The sequence below is a fragment of the Piliocolobus tephrosceles genome, chromosome 18, assembly GCF_002776525.5.
Source record: "Piliocolobus tephrosceles isolate RC106 chromosome 18, ASM277652v3, whole genome shotgun sequence".
NCBI lineage: Eukaryota > Metazoa > Chordata > Mammalia > Primates > Cercopithecidae > Piliocolobus > Piliocolobus tephrosceles.
Window position 1 is genome coordinate 70,376,280 of NC_045451.1, and position 21,619 is coordinate 70,397,898.

The 21,619-nt window shown below is 46.7% G+C and overlaps 1 protein-coding gene across 1 annotated transcript in view; it reads left to right on the forward strand.

Moving 5' to 3' along the window:
* The window catches only part of RAB31 (RAB31, member RAS oncogene family), a 150,780-nt gene that overhangs the window by 117,838 nt on the left and 11,323 nt on the right, over nucleotides 1–21,619 (forward strand). The window contains exon 6 of the mRNA XM_023228514.2: nucleotides 15,736–15,845. Coding sequence (XP_023084282.2) covers nucleotides 15,736–15,845 — 110 coding nt within the window. The remainder of the gene's footprint in view (nucleotides 1–15,735; nucleotides 15,846–21,619) is intronic.

A 21,619-nucleotide genomic window follows, 5' to 3' on the forward strand; every position in this document is an offset into this window, starting at 1 on the left:
CGACGGGGGTCAGCTGTGGTTTCTACATATTCACACCCGATGGGGGTTAGCTGTGGTTTCTACATATTCATTGCTGTCTACTGTTCTGTTTTATGAGTGGAACACAGTTTGTCTATTCATTCTATTGGTGGATATTTGAGTTATTTCTGGTGTGGTGTTATTATGAACATTGCTTCTTGAACGTTCTTGCGCATATACTGCGCATATATTGCGCAAGTTCTTGCGCATATAAGCATTTCTCTGGACTGGAGTAGGTAAGAGTTGAATTGCTGAGTTTCAGGGTGTGCACACCCTCAGTCTTACTAGGTAATGCCAATCGTGTGTGAACCTTCCTTGCAGCTCTGCATCCTGGCCACACTTCAGAATTGTGATCCTTCAGGGTACATAGTGATATCTGACAGTCATTTGAATGTGCATTTTCCTAATTACCTATAAAGTTATCATCTTTTTATATATTTATTGGCCATTTAAGTTTCCTCTTCTGTGAAGTGCCTGTTCAAATCTTTGCCGTTTTTTTTCTATTGAATTGTTTACCATAATCTTGTTTATTTTTAGGATTTTTAAAAATACATACTTGATGCTATTCTTTTGTTATCTCTCTGTGTTGAAACTATCATCTTCAAATTTAGGTCTTTTCGTTTTCTTTATGTTGTCTTTTACTTTAAAAACATTATTATTATTATTATTATTATTATTATTATTATTATTATTTTAGAGATAGGGTCTTATGTAGTTGTCCAGCTGGAGTGCATAGCTCACTGGAGCTTTGAACTCCTGGGCTCGAGCGATCCTCCTGCTTAGCCTCCCAAGTAGCTAGGACTGTAGGTGTGCACCACCATACCCAGCTAATTTTTTTAAAAAATTTTATGTGTTTGTAGAGATGGGGGTGTTGCTGTGTTGCCAAGGCTGGTCTCAAACTTCTGCCCTCAAGGGATCCTCCCACCTCGACCTCCTAAAGCTCTGGGATTATAGGCATGAACCACCGTACCCAGTTCTTTTTTTCATTTTTTAAGAGACAGGGTCTTGCCATGTTGCCCCGGCTGGAGTGCAGTGGCTATTCACAGGCCTAATCCCACCACTGATCAGCACTGAAGTTTCGACCTTCTCTGTTTCCTACCTGGGCCAGTTCACTCCTCCTTAGGCAACCTGACTGTCCGTCACCCCTGGGAGGTCACTCTATTGCCATGAAATTTAGTGCAGACACCCGATTGACATAGTGCTCTATAGCCCAGAACTCTGGGACTAAGTGATTCTACTGCCTCAGCCTCCCAAGTAGCTAGGACTACAGGTGCATGCCACCATGCCTTGCTGTGTTGTTTTTTCATCATCAGAAGTCCTTAATTTTTATGTAACATGATTTATCCATGTTTTTCTTTATGGTTTATTTTGGGGGCAAGAGCCTGATTTTAAGAAATCTTATTTTAAAAATATTTCCATACCTCCAAGATCAGGAAGTTATTGCCCTAATATTAACTTAATCCCCTAATATTAACTATCTTTCATAAGCCTTACAGTTTTGGCTTTCCTATCTGTCTTCAAATCCCTTGTAATGGATTTTGATATGTATGCTGCTTAATTTTTCCCATGTAGACACCCAGTTGTCTCAGCATTATTGGTTGTACAGTCCACTGTTTTCCTACTGATCTGCAGTATTAGCTGTTATATGTCACATGTCATGTACACAGTGTTTCTCGGGCTGTCTCTGCTGTTCCACTGGCTGACTTAGCCATCCTTAAACCAACACTGCACTAACTTAATTATGATACCTTATCATCAGTCTTGATAAACAGTCTGGACTTATGCTCTGGGATCTTTAATCAATACTTGTGGGCTCCAGAAAAGATTTTATGAGCACATAGGCGTGGGGGTGTGGATGTGTTACGGTCTGGTGGAGACTGGGCTGATGCTGTACTTTGGGTTATGATGCAGAACTATGTTATGTATTTCGTTGCTCAAATGGTTCCAGCTTTGGCCACTGAGGTTTCTTTCTGTTGGTTCCTCTGTCCCTGTGACATCTGCCTATCATTTTGGTTTTTGAGCACTTTCTTACTTTCTGGCACAACAAGCTGCTTCAGGTTTATCTTGTATATTTTTGGCTCTGGCCCTATAGTCAGCCTGACTCCTTTTCCCTAACTAGGACTCCACAGGAAACAGAGTCCCTTCTTCAAGGAGCTCAGCCTAGCAGGAGACAGCTGCTTTGTAGGCAGGACCAGGCTTCCCTGCAGCAGAAGGGAACCTGAAATCAGGGTAATGAGCTTCAGCAGGGACAGGCCACCATGCTGCCCTGAGAGGATCGTGTGTGGACGCGGGGCTGTGGCATGGCCCTGCTTTGACCCTATGCTGTATGGCTATGCTGTAGGGACAAGTGGAGCCTGGAGTGGCCTGAGCTGGGGACTGCCCTGAGGTCTTTCCACTCCCCAAGGCATTAGATAAGTAATGTCACTTTCTATTTGCACAGCAAAATCAGGGACACAGTTTTCTAGAACATGGGGTGCCTCCCCTCCCCGCAGCCCAAGATGGTCTGCCCTGGGTGGTGGGCCCTTGCTTGTCTTAGAGACAGAACGCTCTGCAGGATTCTGAGTGGTCAGTTGTGACCCACAGACCACTGGCAAGTGGAAGCAGAGCTGTGGAGCCCTCGGGAGCCGCAGAGGGCTGCTGCCTGCCACGAAATGCCTGCTCAGCTGTTACTGGCCCCCTGTGGGTGGCAGTGCTAGTGATGTACAGAATCCTGGGACTAGTGCCAATGACTCTATGGATATGCTGAGTGATCCGGGCGTGCACTGCTATGGTGGCCTTTATGGTCAGGAGGTGACATGCGGTGACAAGAAAAGAAGAGCTGGCCCAAAGGGATTCAGCCCAGGGTGAGGTCCACGGAAAGGTCAGGGCCAAGATGCAGCCAGCACCCCAGGCCGATGGTGGCCTCATGTAGCCCATGCCAGAGGCCAGTCCTCGATTGCTCCAAACCCTCGCTTGAGGGTTCCAAAGGAAATGAGCGGGTCTTCCCATCAGGGTCCAGATGAGCTTCTGAGAAAAAGCATGACAAAACAACCTCCTGAACATCCCGGAATGACCGACGCACAGTACGCCCCGCACGGCACGGCACAGAGATCTTCAGGGGTAAACCATGGATGATCTGAATGACAGCACGGCCTGTCAGCAACCTGCAGAGCTGCCTGGCCAAGAAATTGCCAGAGGGAGGCAACACTTGCAGGCGAAGGAGGAGAAGAAGGAAAGGCCGGAGCAGGCAGGGGCAGGAGTGGAACAGGCTGCAAATGTTGGAGTGAAGTGCAGACCTTCCTGGCCCACACTCCTCCGAGCATCTGCTCGAGGGCAGTAGGGACCGTGTGGAGGACAAGGACTTGGCGATGGTGGGGGACAGGGAAGCAGGACATGGCGGTCCCTCAGCATCCCGGCTAGAAGTCCCTCTGAAGAGTGGATGATGATGGTGACTTAGGTGTGTCTTTGGAATATCCTGAGGGGGAGACTGGAAAAGCAGACATGCAATCCTGGGAAGAAATCCAAAGGTGTAAAGAACTCACAGCGGAAGTCCAAAGTCTGCCCAGCGGGCAGGCCTCTCTGCAGGGCACAAGGGCACAGCTGGAGAGGGAGCTCCCAAAACTGCAGCTGAAGGTTCTTGCTGCCTGCACTGCACCGAGAACCCATGGTGGGGTCTCACGGGAGTCCACGGAGGAGGACGCCTACTGCCTGGACCTCGACCAGAGACTCCGAAAGGTGCACGAAAACGTGAACCGCGTGTGTCAGACTTGCGGCCACTATAAGAAGATGGCCCAAGACCTGGCCCAGGAACCGAAAAAAACACTTCCGGTTTTCAGAGGGAGATCTTCTTCTGTGAGAAAATGGCCCAGGAAGGCTGGATGGCCGCTGTGTCCACTGAGAGAGCGTTCCAGGCACTCTGGGAAGAAAATGACCACAGCAGGCAGAAGCTGGCTGATTTTGTGGCCAAGTTCCAGCCTCTCCAGGGTGGTGCTTTGGCTGCTGGGGTTCTGCCTGCAGCCCACAGGGGCCCAGAAGTGTCAAGGGGACCATGGGCCGACAGGGCCCCCAGAAGGGAGACGGATCACGATGTGAGGGTTTGGGTCCAGAGTACCTGCTGGTTTGATTCTGTTTTTCCCGTAACCAGGTCCTGAACGCCCAGAACTTTGGCAGAACATCAGCCAGTGCTGCTCCCTTTAAGGCACTTTTGATTGTTCTCTTGTTAGTTTAGTTCATTAGTTGATGCTGAAGTTGCTTATATTGATGTCTGATAGATGGCATTAGGAGTAAGGTACTATTTTTCAAATAAAGATTGTTTAATACAATTCTTGCAAATACACAATTTCCACATTTCTGGGCCCTCCATAAGTACGCAGGGCAAGTATTTCATTTTCATTTAGAAAAAGGGCGTCTCTTACCTCAACATCATTGTGTTTGTTATGGATAGGAAGACATAGGCCATATGTGATCTATGAGCTGTTATTAGAAAATAGCACAGTAAATTGGCTGGAATAAACTTTGGTTTTAAAACAGTGCCAAAAGAGTCATAAAGTTCTTTGTCTCTGACCCAGAATTCTTGGGTCTTCTGTCAGCATCCATTGACTATATCAGATGATTTTATTGACTTATAAATAGGGTAAAGTCAATCCCTTCATGCTTTTTATGAGACAGATGGGATACTGATAGAGATATGACCACGTGGAATAGAGCCAAATAATGAGATTTAAGGGAAGTCCTTGAGATTCAGTGGTAGATACGTTGAACAAATTATATAGTCTTTTGTCCAACAAATGGTTCTCCACTATGCAGCCTTTTTTTTTTTTTTTTTTTTTGAGATGTAGTTTCACTCTTGTTGCCCAGGTTGGAGTACAATGGCACATTCTTGGCTCCCTGCAACCTGTGCCTCCCAAGTTCAAAAAATTCTCTTACCTCAACCTCCCCAGTAGCTAGGACTACAGGCGCATACCACCACAACTAGCTAATTTTTGTATTTTTAGTAGAGACAGGCTTTTGCTGTGTTGGCTAGGCTGGTCTTGAACTCCTGACCTCTGGTGAGCCACCCACCTCAGCCTCCCAAAGTGCTGGGATTACAGGCTTGAGCCACTGCGCCTAGTCCATTATGCAGCCTTTTAATAAGGGGGACAAACCCGAACAGCAGGTAGTCGGCTCAAAAGCAGCTTTCCTATAAGCATGTGGATCTCCTCACTAATTCAGCTGTCAGTGGTATTGTGGCACTTAGCAATAAATTTCTTCTGGGGTTGAAGAGGAAGGTTCTCCCAACTTCAGACAGTATTTACAGAGACATAAAGAAGTCATAAAGAAATATTCAAAGTTCAAAAAAAGAATGAACATGAGTTCTTATTGATGCCTCTAACTCTAACCCAGAAACACAGGCCCTGTTCTAACCTTCTTTGGCGGTGGGGGCAGGATGTTAAAAGCCATCAACTTCTGAATGATTAAACAGAGGGGTAAGCTTCTGTTCCCGGGGATTTTCTTCAAAGACAGAGTAATCTCTTTTGCCTTCACTTCACATACAGCCCAGAAGTTTGAGCATTTCATAATGTAACTTCTGTTACTATTAAGAACTACAACTATCTCAGTGATTACTTTCAAATGGCACAATTTTTACTTATAGTTGATCTGTCTCCTGTTTACTTAGGAAGTGGGTTGTAAACAAGTTAATTATCATCACTGCCAACCCTAATTGAGCGCCTACTGTGTGCATGTGTAGTTTGTGTCAGTCCTCCCATCCTTTTCCTATCTTATCAGTCAGGAGACCGAGACACGGCTGGGTCGAGGAGTTGATCCCAGGTCCTGTAGCTAAGATGGTGTAGAGTCCAGCTCCTGACCTAAGTGGCTGGTCTCAGAGCCTGTGTTCTTGACCGTCACGGTGTCTTGCGTCTGCTAAGAAGTACGGACAGGACCCATGACAGAGTAACTCCCAAACTGGCCCGAGAGAAAACGGCAGCTGATGTGATCCTGCTCAGAGGATTTGGAACCGACAACTCTTTCCAGTGGCTCTTTCTCTGGCCTCTTCAGGACTAGGCTGAAATTTCTGTCAGGAGAAGGGGATTAAGAAGCAAAAGAATGGCCACGTCCCCTAGAGAACCTGTTTTCTGCCCAGTCCCTGTTGGATTCCAAATTCTCATATGTTTTCCATGAGAAACAACCCATTTAAATCTGTGGCGAGAACCTGACACTGCTCGTTTGAACTTGACACCAGGAATTTAGCCCCAGGTGAATAGCAGTTAAGGACGCGTGTTACTAAGTAGGTGAGGCCCCTTGGGAGCAGAAATTCTTCCCAGGTACACGGTTGTCAAGTGCTTTAGCTGTAAGTGCTTAGATCATTGCAATGTGTTATTGTCTCATTAGATATTTGCTGTGAAGGGAGTAGTTATTCTTTGTTTTTTTCAAAGAAGTTTGTTTTCAATTTTTTCCATCTCACAGGTAAAAGTCCAAGTGTCTGTAAGAACTAGCATTTTAAACAGATTTTGCTGCTTTAATTATTGTTAAAATGGTTGCCTCATCTGTGTGTTACATAGACATCTTGGGTATTTAGAGAAAATATGAGCTAGGGGGAGCATAACAAACTCTGATTACTCATTTCAGTGGGAGCTTGCAGGAACGGGGCCTGCTGTGAGAATGCGTCAGCGCACACACAGCCCTGCAGCCCTCCTCTGCTTGATTTTGATGAAATGTTGTGAATGATTTCCCTTGCTTTTGGCTGCAATATCTTAAACATGTGGGATGGTTTTGACAGAACATAATTCCACCACACATTTAACAGCGCCTCCCCCCCACTGCTGCTGTGCTGCTCATGGCCGGCTTTGCTGGTCTTTTATGCATGACCTTGGAAGGGGGCTGTGGCTGGGGGACGGAGTAAAAACATAATGCAAAAAAAATTTAATGAGATTTTAAGTGTTACATTGCAGGAGTTTGGCAGAATTTAATATGCTTAGTTTTTTCTCTTACAGTATTTTAAAATTATAATATGCATGCTAGAACATGTATGAACCACCAGAGAATTTGTTTTAGGAAGCGCTCATGAGTCCACTCTTCTTTTTATTTTTATTTTATTTTATTTTTTTACTGTAAAATGGTGCCTGAGCAGTATATATTTTATTGTGCCCTAGGTATAGTTATCTTGATACAGATCTCCAAACTACTGGCTTCATAGTGTCAGATTATGAATTGGATAGAGTGAAAAAATATCAGACTTGACTTTTTATAGTCCCCCCTACAAGAATTATTCTCCATCGTTAGCAGGCTTGAGAGCTGTTGGGAAGCTTGCTACAGTGTAGATTTCTGGGGCTTGCCCAGTAGACATTCCGATTCTGTAGGTCTGGGGAGATTTAGCATGTGAGAAACGGAGTGGAACTCACGACAGAGTCAGTGTTGAAGAACAGGGTGAAACACGGGGAGAGTCAGTGTGTGAGGAACGGGGTGAGACACACAGAGAGACAGTGTGTGAGGAATGGGGTGAAACACACGGGAGAGTCAGTGTGAGGAATGGGGTGAAACAGATGGGGACAGTCAGTGTGAAGAACGGGGTGAGACACGGGGAGAGTCAGTGTGAGGAACGGGGTGAAACAGATGGGGAGAGTCAGTGTGAGGAACGGGGTGAGACACGGGGAGAGTCAGTGTGTGAAGAACAGGGTAAAACACATGGTGAGAGTCAGTGTGAAGAATGGGGTGAAACATGGGGAGAGTCAGTGTGGGGAACGGGGTGAGACATACGGGGACAGTCAATGTGGGGAACGGGGTGAGAGACGGGGAGAGTCAGTGTGAGGAACAGGGTGAAACACATTGGGAGATTTAGTGTATGTAAAGATATTTGAAATCTGTGCAAAAAAGAGATAATTCAGTAAATAGTGGTGGAATTAATAAGAGAAGGAAAAATGAGAGAAGATAAATTCAGAATGGAACAAGGATTTAAATGTAAAACAGTGAAATCATGAGACTTACAGAAGACGAATAAATTTTTAAATAATCTTCAAAATGGAATTAATTATTTAATCATGATACAAAACTCATAAGCCATGGCTGAAAATGATGAATAAGCCTGACTATATGAAAACTTCTGAGTGGCATAAATGCCATAAACAGGAATCAAATACAAATAGCAGGTTGAAAAAAATTCGGAAAATGTATTACAAGGGGCTAGGTTCCATAATATGCAAAGAACAATTACAAATAAATAAGAGGAAAAAACCCTCAAATAATCCAAAACCAACTTGGGCAGAGAACATGTACAAGAATGTCATGGAACAAGAAACATTCATGGCTTCTAAAAAGTTATTCAGCATCCTTGAATAAAAGTTTCTCAGAATTAATGTCAGATTTTTTTCATTGAGAAAGAACTTCAAAGTACGATGCAGTTTTACTCTTGGGGTGACTTATGAACATTAATATACTTGTCAAGCTGGCTGATCTGGCCTGTGCTCCCCTCTTGCTTCTATGGAATGTTGATCATTGGACCGGGAGCTCTCCTGGGCATAAAATGATGGGGTTGAGTAGGATAATACTACGAAGGGCCTTTACTTGTTTCTTCTACTTGCATCATTTCCTCAGTCTTTTTGGCATTCTGTAAGAAAATAGTGCCATGCCGTCATCCTCGCTGAGACGGCTTTGCAAAGATTCATTTAAGAAACATTAATATAACACTTATGGTGTGCCCTGCATTATTCTGAGCACTTTATAATATCAACCTCCTTTTCCCTTACGTGAACACTGAACATTGCCAAAAAATGTCCACCCAGCCTGGTGGAATGCATGGACGACATAGACCTGAGGGAGGTGAGCACTGAAGGGTATTTACTGGGGGAGACGATAGCTTTCCTTCTGTTAGTAGTACGCTTGGGCTGCCTGTCTGTATTTACCCTCTCATGTGAGGTGCTCATCTGGGCCACCTGGGAACGACTCTGAGCCAAAACCCATGGCCAGGACGCCTGAGTTGGAGCTCAGGAAATGGAGGTGGAAATGGAGGTGGAGCTTATCTCTCTCCAAAGGAACCTTCCCAGTAAGCCTCCATAGGGAAAAGCATTCTTCTACGCTTAGCCTATGGATTTGATTCCCTTCCCTCACAGGCAGGGCTTCAGGATTTCTTCTGGTGTACCTGTCTTCCTTTCCCCCAGCCATCAGTGCAGGAGGACCACAGAGAATTTAACCAGCCCTGAAATTAGATCGAGGCAGCTGCCATGTTGCCAGGTTACTTCCACAAACAACCAAACAAGGACCCCTATTGGGCAGCACAGGCCTGTTGGAAATGCTGGAGCCCACAGGAATGTTGTTTCCTGATCCCCCTCCCCGGCTGAGAAGCCTCTGAGTGCCAGGGACCAGCTCAGGGCTCTTCCTGTGTCCCAGAGACATGACAGGCCACTGCCTGGACCTCACTGGAACACAGGCTGGGTAACATCAGAGCCTGGGACTCGGAGGAGACTCCCTCTCATGTTTTCACTGTCGCAGCCTCACTCCCACCCACTTGGAAGGCTGGGGGAGCCTCTAGTCCCGAGTCTTTTCCAGTTGACTGTCTCAGCACTCACCACCCTTCCCACTAAGTCCGCAGATCCGTCCACTACCCACTCCTCCTTTCTGCTGAAGGCGACTTGAGGTGATTTTTGTCATCTAGTCATTCAGCAGATGCTTACTGATTGCCTCCCAAGAGCCAGGTACTGTGAGGACCCCCGGACATGAAAACAAAAGCCATTTTCCTGGTTCGAAGACATCCACAGCCTGTGTAGACAGACAGCTTCACAAGGAGATGGTATGACGATAGGGGCATGACAGGAAGAGGGGAAGAGCATCTAGCCTGGCGGAGGGGCTGCCAGGCTGAGCTCTCCAGCAGGCCGTGTGAGATGTTGCCACGTGTACAGAGAGGAGCAGGTGCAAGAACTTGAAGTTCCACCACCAGCAGCCGATTTAAAATGGCTGTGGCTTCAGGGGTGAACGGGGGAAGAGTAAGACAGGACGCCTCGTCCTGCTAAGGTGTTGGTTTGAATCTCCAGCAATCGGAAGATGTTGGAGAATCCTATTCATAGGAATACTTGCTGGATTCGCAGTTTGAAGAGGCCCCACCATGGACACATGGATTGCAGGAGGCTAGAGGGCCAGGAAAGGCAACCGCGCGAGTCCCTGTGAGAAGCGAAGAGGGGGTGACTGCAGCAGAGGCGGTGGGTTGGCAGTGAGGCTGGAGGGAGGATAAGCAGGCTTTATCACAGAGCATTGAGGGGTTCTCGAGGGGAAGCCATGTGGGGGAACTTGGTGGTTTCTGGCTTGGGAAGCAGCAGGTTTGCGAGAAGTGGCAGATTCGTGGGTGAGAGGTGGTTGGTTGGGCTTTGACAGGTTGCGTTTGTGAAGTCCATTTGCCATGAGCAGCACTTAGCTAGTTCAAGGGGGAGATGTGTCCAGACATGGAAGAGAAAGGGTGGAGTCTGTGGCCCCCGAGCCTGTAACCACACAGCGTGAACGTCAGGTCCCTCAGATGCTCTGCAGGACAGTGTCCACCATGGGAGTCACCCATCCTTCATCCTGACTCAGTGCTTTCATCCCCATCACCTGAACTTGATTGGTCTCCTTTGTGGTCCGGCAGCCGTTCCTGTGGTCTCCAGCATTCCCACTTCTCCAGCCCTCCCCATCCGCAGTGGCTCAGGAGGGACTCCAGCTGGGTTCTGAATTCCACCCTCCATCCTGACCACTCAGCCTGCCCGGAGCTGGCCGCCGCTGCTGCTTTGGGATGGGGGGGTGCTTCAGATAGTCAGGGAGGAAACCCTGAGTAATGCTGGCACTGATGGGCCACGCAGACTGTGATCAGCTCAGGAAACGTCTGTGAAGGAGCAGCCAGGGGACGGGGCTGGCCTGGGGGAATCTGCATCCACATTCCCGCCGTCGCGGTAATTCTCAGTGATTTCTGCATGTAGGTTGGTCTAGAAAGTCTAAAAATAGTCTTCACCGTCAAAACTAACTCTGCGTGTTTCTACTTGGCTTGGGTTAACTTGTTTCAGTTTACCTGTTTCAGCACCTGGCACAATGCCCAGCATATAGTAGACACTATACACTTGCTGAAAAAAAAATGAACAAAAGTCACTAGATGCCGTACCCTCCCATCGTCGTAATGACGGGAGGCCTGTGGTGGCACCTTTCTGCCTCATGGGCCTGTGCAGTGGCCTCTCCTGAAGTGCACCTGGAGTTCTCAAATGTTCCTGGTTTTGCATGTTTGCAAGGCATTCTGGGAAGCGAATTCTCACCTTCGCAAAACTCTCCTCACAGATTGTAGGCGCACCATTTGTTCCGAGAGCAATTTATCTGACACTAACTGGATGTCCTACTATTCAGTTCAATTCAGACTCTGACTACCTGGAGTCAGCGTAGACCCTGCGAGTTAAGAGCTCTATCCTGCAAGACTGCCTCCCATTTCAGACTAGAGCTGCAAGTTTCCAGTATCCCCAAGTTACCCGCATTTCTGTGTAACAGACTACAAATTTGGGGTCTCCTATGACCTCCCCTCAAATTCAGTAATTCACTAGAATGGACTCACAGAACTCAGGAAACCACTGTACTGTCAAAGGAAGGAATTACAACAAATTTATCTTTAAATATTCTTTAGAGACAGTATCTCGTTCTGTCACCCAGGCTAGAGTGCACTGGTACAATCATAGTTCACTGCAGACCCACACTTGCCAGGCTCAAGCAGTCTTCCAGTAGCTCCTGAGTAGCTGAGTCCACAAGCACACGCCATCACACCTGGCTAATTTTTCCTTTTTTGTAGAGATGGGGCCTTGCTATGCTGCTGAGGCTGGTCATGAACTCCTGGTCTGGAGCGATGCTCTTGCCTTGACCTCCCAAAGTACTGGAATTACAGGCATGAGCCACTGTGCATGGCCCGAATTTAGTTTAAAGATCTCAATTGGCTTTATTCATGATTCTAGAATTGACAACGAATCATTCCATAAAATAGAATAAGTGTTCCCATGAGCTGAGCAGAGGGGATCGGCTTTATAGACAGAGAAGAGCTGAAGAAAGCAGGAGCCAGGAACAGGAGCCTGCTAGTCATTTCAAAGATACTTTTCGTGGGGGACAGGCAGAAGGAAGGATAGAGAAACAGAACGATAGAAAAATATCAGATTAGTTAACATTTTATGTAAGGATTAAAGCCAAGGGAACTTCATTCCATGGCTACTGAAGATTTCAGCTGGCCTATTTGAGAAATTGGCTGTTACCTCTTGTGACTTCTCAGAAGGTCAGATAACCACTTAGTTTGGGTTTGGTGAAGGGGAACTTAAGCATGAGTGACTGTGTTTATTTTTAGTCTGCTCTCTTGGGGCCTAATGCAGGAGCTTAGTCCCAAGCAAAGGCCTCCTATAATATCAATTTGACATACAGTTCTGTTGTTACGGACACAGCACAGGAGTAGCTAAATGGAAGAGACAGCGAGGGCAAAGGGTGAGAGTGGGACAAGGAGCTTCCGGCGTCTCTGGGGTACCACTCCCAGCACACCAGTGTGCTCAGCAGCCCAGACCCTCTCAAGCCTTGTGTTCAGTAGTTCGTATTGAGGCTTCATTACTTAGTCACGATTGATTAAATCTCCAGCCCGAGAGGCTGGGGCTGGGGCTGAAAGGTTCAACCGTCTGACCATGTGGTTGATTCCTCCGGCAACCAGGCTCATCCTGAAGAGGCCATGGGTCTAGGGCCTTACCCTGTCAAACTCAGGCATGGTTGAAGGGGCTCTTCAAGAATACCAGAAGACACTCCTATCATGCAGGAAACTTCGAGGTTCTGGGGAGAACTGTGCCAGGAACCAGGGCAAAGACTGAGTCTGTATTTTTTATTATGCCACAGTAATGGGAACATATTTTGACAGACTCAAGAGTGGTTGGTCCTTCTAATCTTAGTTCACATTAGAGGGACTTTCACTGGCCGGATTCTTCCTGTAAGCGCCTGTTCTTTAGGAGCACAGAGTGGGCTTCTGCCCCGCTGCACCCCAACTCCAGTGCATATGACAGTCTGAAACATTTTGAGCCCCACATGTGTCTGTCAAGATGGAAATAACGGCCTCTGGCATGTGGTGCCGGTGGGTGCTTGTGCCATTGGGGCCCAGTGGGAGTGAGGTGGACAGAGTCACGCGGTTGAGTTACGCCCTGTCTCACCTCGCATTAGGCATGTCACTTCTGTAGCCCGAAGATTTAATGAGACCCACCTCTAGCCATGGAAGGAGTCTGAGGGTATGCTTTTCTTATCTTCCTGTCTCCAGATCTCTGTTTTAAACTGTGAAGGAATGAACCTCTTGGCCATGGTCATCCTCAGGATGGAGATGTTGGGCTGTGGCACATGATATCTGTTCTCTTATAAGCCTGGTGAACCTGTGCCGCTCCTCCTTGTCCTGCAGTTGGCTTGATTAGAGGGGTTGAGGGAGCACTTCACCTGTGAATGTGATTTCCTCTCACCTGTGGGCCCAGAGACATCCTTGCTTGCCAGGTGCTCCTCACCCCACCCCCAGTAGGGTAACAGGTGACATCTCCTGCACCCCATTGTGGGCAGAGATGAGCCCCACCCCTTATCTGTGCTTTGATAAAGACTTTGGGAAGAGGCTGGGCGTGGTGGCGCACACCTGTAATCCCAGCACTTTGGGAGGCTGAGGCAGGTGGATTACTTGAGGCCAAGAGTTCAAGACCAGACTGGGCAACGTGGTGAAACCTGTCTTTACCAAAAAATACAAAAATTAGCCAAGCGTGGTGGCACACACCTATAATCCTAGCTACTCGGGAGACTGAGGCATGAGAATTGCTTGAACCCGGGAGGCAGAGGTTGCAGTGAGCCGAGATCGTGCCACTGCACTCCAGCCTGGGCAACAGAGCAAGACACTGTCTTTGAAAAGCAAACAAACAAAAAAAGACTTCAGGAGGAAGTAAAAAACACACATCATGCCAACTGCACAGAGAAAAGCACTTTTCTGGAATCTTTCAAATATAAATGTTCTGCTGCCAGAAAAACTCAAGCATAATCCCTGTGACAGGCGTGGGTCTTGCCTGTTACAAATGAGAGAGTGAATGTCGGGGTGTACTTTTCCCTGCAGTTTGGAAGCACAGGTACCCACTGACTTGGCTCCAGGGACGTATTTCCTTTGGCTAAGAGGCTGGGGCCATCGTCTTTAACATGGTAGACCCTAGTTAGGTGCTCTTCCAGCTAGGACTGAAGGGTCCTCCCTGCATGTGATTTGAGTCCCATAGGAATTTGAATGCCAGAGTAGAATTTCCTTGGTAACGTTAAACCTCTTGAAGCCATTTACAGGCTCTGAGGTGGGTGGAGGAAGGGGCGGGGAGGTAGGTGCTGTCCCGTCACTCCCTGTCCCTGTTTTAATTTTGTGTCTGCCTTCTTCTCTTTTCCAATAGCAATTCTTCTGGTTGAGGATTGTTACCTCTTGCCTGCAATATTAGAGGAGCTTCCAGATTCTTCTCCTCACCTCCATCCATTCTGTGCACCATTTTTTCCTAGACTGTGGAGCGGACCCTGTCACTTCCTGTCCTTCAGTGGCCTCTGGGTGTAGACAGACATGGTGTGCCTCCCTCTCTCAGCTCCAGCCACTCTGACATTCTCTCCATTCGGGCCCATGTCATTCATTTGCAAATCCACCATTACACCCCCAGCAGTGCTGGGTGCAGAACCAACTTTTAATAATCTTCAGGAAGGTGTGCAGTCTCCTGTCTCCGGACCTCTGCTCAGGCTGTCCCATCCCGAGTTCTTCCCTGCGTTTGCCTAGCCTTCATGGCCACACTTAAGGTGACCACCTCTGGGCATCTTTCTGGGGTTCATTGAACAGAACACATCACTTTCTCCCCCTCTGCTCCGGAAGCACTTTATGTCGTAGTGTTGTGGATTAGAGTGAATGAACCCTGTGTGTCCATGCTCTAAAGCACAGGTGCCAGAAGGCAGGACCTGTGGTTTCCCTGGCCCCTGGGAGAGGGACTGGCATGCAGCAGCTGCTGCAGAATAGGAACTGCGTCTTTTTTATCTTTGAATCCACCACAGCATTTTCACATTGCAAAGAGGTCAATAGATTTTTTTAGGCTGGTATGGCCGTGGACCCCATCCAAGTACTAGCCAGACCTGACCCTGCCTAGCTTCCAAGATCAGACGAAATCAGGTGTGTTCAGGGTGAGATTTTTTTTTAATTGTTCATTTAAATAGAGTTCATGCCCTAAAACCTTTGTGAGAACATCCTTTTACAGATGAAAGTTCAGATATGCCGTCCTGTATTGTAGCCATGGTGGGTATGACCATGCTTATTTCCAGACTGTCACAGCACATTGCATATTTTCTCTGATTTGTGAAAGATAATAGGTAAAAAGTTGCACAAAAGCATGTGTGCACAAACATACTAACAGTGGTGTTGGTGCTTTTTAATATTGAGTCACATAATGGGAAAAAGGTTGAAATGAGCCGTAGCTCTGAAAGTTGAAATGTGTACTGCCCTATTCATCATGGTTTTCCCTGCAGTTCTGGCATTCTTCTGTGGGAGCAGGAACACTATTTTATATATGCGTATCTTCTCTTCTTGGATACCAGAGACTGGGTTTTAAACTTTAAAAAGTCTCACTCATAGTAGGCATCCATTCTTGCTGAGTGATTGAGTTATTATTCTACAAGAAGATAAAGGAGCTGTTGCCACACAAGCTGTTTGGTCTTTTGAGTGATTTGTATTTTACAAACGAGCATTCATTTCCTGTCTGTCTTTGACCTCTTTTCCAGGGAGGTTCCCCTGAAGGATGCTAAGGAATACGCTGAATCCATAGGTGCCATCGTGGTTGAGACAAGTGCAAAAAATGCTATTAATATCGAAGAGCTCTTTCAAGGAATCAGTAAGTACCTGAAATTGGTTTTTCAGTCCAGTTGCATTTTTATGCTTCTGGGAGTCAAAGGATAACATTTTAGATCTCTGAAGTAGGACATTTCCTCTGAATTTATCGGATGTCATGGATACAAAATCTACAGCTGTGCAGTTGTTAACACCCACTTCTCTTATCCTCTCGATTCTAGATTTCCATGATTCTGTACTCGAAGCTGTTCACTCTGAGTTCTGTAAATTAAAATGAAGTAATCCTGTTGCAAAAATAATATTTATTTTAATTGAAAATTATACATTCCATAGCATTTTATGTTAGTATATTGAGGGAAGGAGAGATAAAATAGACAAGGTATAGAAATCAAAGTCACCCGTTAGATGGGATGACTCTAGGCAAACTGAGGGAACGTTCCAGTAATTTTTTTTTGCCTGATAAACTCCTACAAAAAGTAATGTCTCCATTGTGTGTGACCCGAAATTGGGAACTGGGTGCAGGGTTGGTGTGTACAGGTACCCCTTGTGTCTGGTGAGCTAATTAGGGAGGGTGATAGCCTCCTTCCTGGTCCCAGTGCTGGGTGCTGTGACGCTTACGGTATGCCGGCTCCCGGGGAATCACCTTATCAGCCAGAGCTGGTTCCCAGTTAATGGCCCTGCCAGCATATCTATCTGCAGCTGCGAGGCTTCCAGCTCAACAGATTTAACCTTCATAGGTTCTCTGCTTGTGTCATTCTGTTCTGGATTCTGCCAGAGAAGTCCCTGCTGACTTCCCAGACTTTCCCATCTGGGGAAACTGCTCTGAGACACCTTCAGGAAAGGTCGACCAGAGCTTTATCAGGGACGTTGGGAGAAGTACAGGTGTTTGATGAAATGCTGGCCCTGAAGTTCCTGGAATATCCACCTTAGGAGGAGTTGAACCCCAAAACAGCAATTGTCCTCAAATGTCTTAGCTCCAGACAACTCCAGAAGGAAGACTGATGGTTTGATCTCTCTCCTGCCTAAGGTCGTTTTTGTCAGAGCTCTCAAAGTCAGAGAAGCTGTGGCTTCCCACAACAGTTTTGATTTCCGTTTAACTGGTTTGAGTGCATTACTTTAGACTCCAAGAACCCGCAGGAGGGAGTCTTTTGTTTATGTTGGTTTGATGGAGAATTCACTGCAGATGATGAATTCTGACCTGCCTTACCTACACTATGCAGAGATATGCAAAAGAAATGTGCAAGCCGGGCGCGGTGGCTCAAGCCTGTAATCCCAGCACTTTGGGAGGCTGAGACGGGCGGATCACGAGGTCAGGAGATCGAGACCATCCTGGCTAACACGGTGAAACCCCATCTCTACTAAAAACTACAAAAAACTAGCCGGGCGACATGGCGGCGCCTGTAGTCCCAGCTACCCGGGAGGCTGAGACAGGAGAATGGCGTGAACCCGGGAGGCGGAGCTTGCAGTGAGCTGAGATCCAGCCACAGCACTCCAGCCTGGGTGACAGAGCGAGACTCCGTCTCAAAAAAAAAAAAAAAAAAAGAAATGTGCAAAAGAATGGCTCGGAGCCTCCCCTCCCCAGCCGCTGGCCCTTTCCTTCACTGGGGTCCTCACCCCCTTCCCTTCTTACCACCTTCCCTTTCTTTCCTGCTACAATTTCATACTCTCAACAGAATAGTTTCAGACTCCTTGCCCTGAATGGCTGAACTCTAGCAGGCTAGGGCTGGAATTTCATGTGGGAAACCCCACGTCCCCGCACTCCTGTCCCTTCTCCATCGTGGGCAGCGGGTGCAGATGCTGTCTGGAGTTCTGTCACTCTGCGTGACATCTAAGTTTGGGCTCGAACTCATTACATTAGCCTCACATTTCCTCAGATTAAACTCATTCTCTTCTGGTGGCGTTAGGCTTTTCTGCTATGTTCAGCTATGAAACATTTTGTTTTTCATGGTGGTTTTAACGAATGAAGCTAGATAGCTCCTGAGGACGATTGCCGTAGCACCTTCCATCCTTACAGCCCCGCGTAGTCCGCAGAGCCCCCTCCTCCTCCCTAGCTCCCTGGCCTTGGAAGTCCCCCAGCACAGATAGCAGTGCTCAGCCAGGGGAGCCTGGTGCTTTCTATGACCTGAACTTCAGCTTGAGGTGTCTGCACCAGCTGGGAGACTTTCTGAAGTTAAAAATCAAATAAGGACCCGAAAGAGAGGAAGCCTGAGCAGGAAGTACTATACTAATATCATTTTTTTTTTTTCTGAGACAGCATCTTTCTCTGTTGCTCAGGTTGGAGTGCAGTGGTGCAATCATGGTTCACTGCACCCTCCACCTCCTGGGCTCAAGCAATCCTCCCACCTCAGCCACCTGGGTAGCTGGGACTACGGGTGTACCCCACCACATCCAGCTAAATTTTTGGATTTTTAGTAGAGTCAAGGTCTCGCCATGTTGCCTAGGCTGGTCTCAAACTCCTGAGCTCAAGCAATCTTACCCCATCGGCCTCCCAAAGTGCCAGGATTATAGGTGTGAGCCACCACACATGGCTTGTAGTAATAACTTAAAAGATATTTATCCAGTATAAATCCCTTCCTGTGTGTGACAGGGACTTTGAACAGTTTAATTCCTCAGATCCTGGTGGTCTACTTTAGGAAAAAACAAGTGCTTTGCTTAAACATGGGTAATTATGGTTTCAAAGTAATTAATTCTTGTATAAACCATCAAATACCCACATCACCTGATCTTTCATGTCACCTAAACAATTGTTTCTGTTTTATTATACTTTGGTTGTAATTGCCTTAACAAAGAAAGCTTGTAAATAAACAGTCATGGCAAAACCTCAGTCTGTCCATCTGTCTGGCTATCCGTCTGTCTATCTATCCATCTGTCTATCTGTCTGTTTATCCATCTGTCCATCCGTCCATCTGTCTGTCCATCTGTCCATTTGTCTATCTATCCATCTGCCTGTCTGTCTCTGTCCTTCTGTCCATCTGTGTGTATATCCATCTCTCTAGCTGTCCATCTGTCTATCCGTCTGTCTATCTATCTATTCATCTGTCCATCTGTCTGTTCATCTATCTGTCCATCCGTCTGTCTGTCCATCTGTCCGCCTGTCTATCTGCATGTGTAAGTACTGGTGCCCATCTTTTGCCTCTTTTCTCCTTCAGGTGATTTTCTTCAGAATGGGATTCTGTAGCATAATTACAGGTTAATTTAAAACACACTTCCAAGTGCGCCTAAATATATTGCAGCAGACTTTTCATTTATTTTTCTTTTCCCCGTTCCTACTTATATTACATGTGCTCCTCCCTGAGCTTAAAATAGAACTGCATATTGCTGACACCTAGGCTCCGCAAAGCAACGTTCCACAGTCAACTATGCCTGGAGAAAAGATGCAATACAAAGTTAAGGAGCTGTGAAAATAAAAGCCCTTTAAAAAGGTGTGCTTAAACCAAATCAGTTCACACTGACTCGAATGAAGAGATGTTTCTCTTTTGCATTCCCATAGTGTTCATAAACCAGAAATGAGACAACTGTGTTTTCTGAACATTGGCAAATACAGTGTCTAACTGGAGACTGCTTACAAAAATATGTTATCTTTTTAAAGACTGAAGCTACCCTGCAAAGGATTTAGGTGCTGCTCTGTTTGGGGTGGTCTGTGCACAGTTTGTCCTCCTCATATATATTGTTGTCTGTCTGGTATTCCTCCAGGCACCTGTTTCTAAATCACATGTTTAGACCTACTGTATCTGCCTGCGTGTGCTCATTCTCTTCCAGGCATTTCTACCCAGGGTTTGTTTCTTTTTCTTCCTTGGGTTCTTACACCTGTAGTCCCAGATACTCTGGAGAGTGAGGCAGGAGGATCACTTGGGCCCAGAAAAGTAAAACCTTGAGGTTACTTTTGGTTTGTTCTGTCATTTTGATACTTAAACATATTCTATCTTTAAATGATACTCCAAGCGTTTAGGTGTTCTAGGGAGATTGCAAGTTCTTCGGGAGCTTGTCTTTTGTATTCCGCATAAAGCTGAGACTAGTAAATGGAATGGTGCTAAATTCGGGGTTTTGAATTTGGATCTCCGTCCTCATCTCATGATATAAAGTGAAATGTAATCACTTTTCTCTGGGAATTTAAGGTTAAAGAACAGCAGATTAGACAAGCCTACTTACTCTTGATTCGTTTATTCACAAATAGATACTGTGCTCTTTTATGGGTAGGTGCCATGCTAGACCCTGGCACAGCAAGGTGACAAAGCACAGTGACAGCGGAGAGGGGGAGACAGCTGCGGGCACAGTCAGATCGGTGTCTGGTGACTCTTGGTAATCAGTGCTGCGCAGCGAAGGAACGGACTGTGAGAGGTTACTATGGGGCGAGGGAGTGGCTTTAGATTGGGTGGGGAAGGCCTCCCCGAGGAAATGATTTTAAGCTGGACCTGAAAAACAAGAAAAGGCCAGTGGGCAAAGAGCTATCAGGCAGAGCAAACCGCAGGCGCCAAGTCTAGGCAGGAAATGGCAGGAAACAGCCTGGTGCTTTTAAGGAAGAGCAGGGAGTGCGGTGGGAAGCTGTGGTTAGAGACTCAGTAGGTCCTTGCCACGGGGGTGAGGGTGATATTCTGAAACAATTGGAAGCCCCTCAAGCTTTTTTTTTTTGAGACAGAGTCTGGCTCTGTCGCCCAGGCTGGAGTGCAGTGGCCGGTTCTGAGCTCACAGCAAGCTCCGCCTCCCGGGTTCACACCATTCTCCTGCCTCAGCCTCCCGAGTAGCTGGGACTACAGGCGCCCGCCACCTCGCCTGGCTAGTTTTTTGTATTTTTAGTAGAGACGGGGTTTCACCATGTTAGCCAGGATGGTCTCGATCTCTTGACTTCATGATCCGCCCGCCTCAGCCTCCCAAAGTGCTGGGATTACAGGCGTGAGCCACCGCGCCCAGCCAAGCCCCTCGAGCTTTTAAAGCAGTAGTGCAGTGTCCAATTTACATTTACAAAAAAAGATCACACTTAGAAGGAGGAAGGTCTCTGCATGTGTCAATCTGTTGGCGTGCGATTGTAATAATCCAGGAGAGAAGTGGCTTGGACGAGGGTGGAGGAAGTGGAGCTGGGTTTCAGAAATCTTCTGGAAGAAGAACCAGTAACACTAGAAGGAGATGGGGAATGAGGAAGACGGCATTACCAAGAATCATCCCCGGGTTCTGTTTCCAGGAATGAGGAGGATTGGCATAGGAACAAGTGCTCTGGGCCGGATTTGGTTATGAGCCTAGCATATAGGATTCTGGATTGTGGGGAACCCAAGTTTTGGTTTGTAGATTATTATTATTTTTTTCTTTCTAGAGATGAGGTCACGCTGTATTGTCCAGGCTGGTCTTGAACTCCTGGGCTCAAGTGATCCTCCCGCCTTGGCCTCCCAAAGTGTTGGGATTACAGGTGTGCGCCACCATGCCCATCTGGTTTGTGGATTTTAATTACGCTACTCAAATATCTTTTAAAAAGTATTCTAACTTTTCCTGAGGGCAAAGAGAGGTGGAGCTGCAGTCTCAGCAGAAAAATGTCTGGATTGAGGTGGGACCCAGCGAAATAGCTATGCTTTTGCTCTAGTTAATTTAAATGTTGACTATGGCAGAGAAAGCAGGACTTTCTCCTGAAAATTATACTTGGAGACACTAGAGACATTAGACTAGGTTTTATATTTGTTGTTAGTTTGAGAGCAAAGTGAGAAACATTTGTTTTACTAAGGTGAATATATGAGCATGGTGGTGTGCACCTATAGTCCCAGATACTCTGGAGACTGAGGCAAGAGGATCACTTGGGCCCAGGAGTTTGAGGCTGCAGTGAGCTATGGTTGC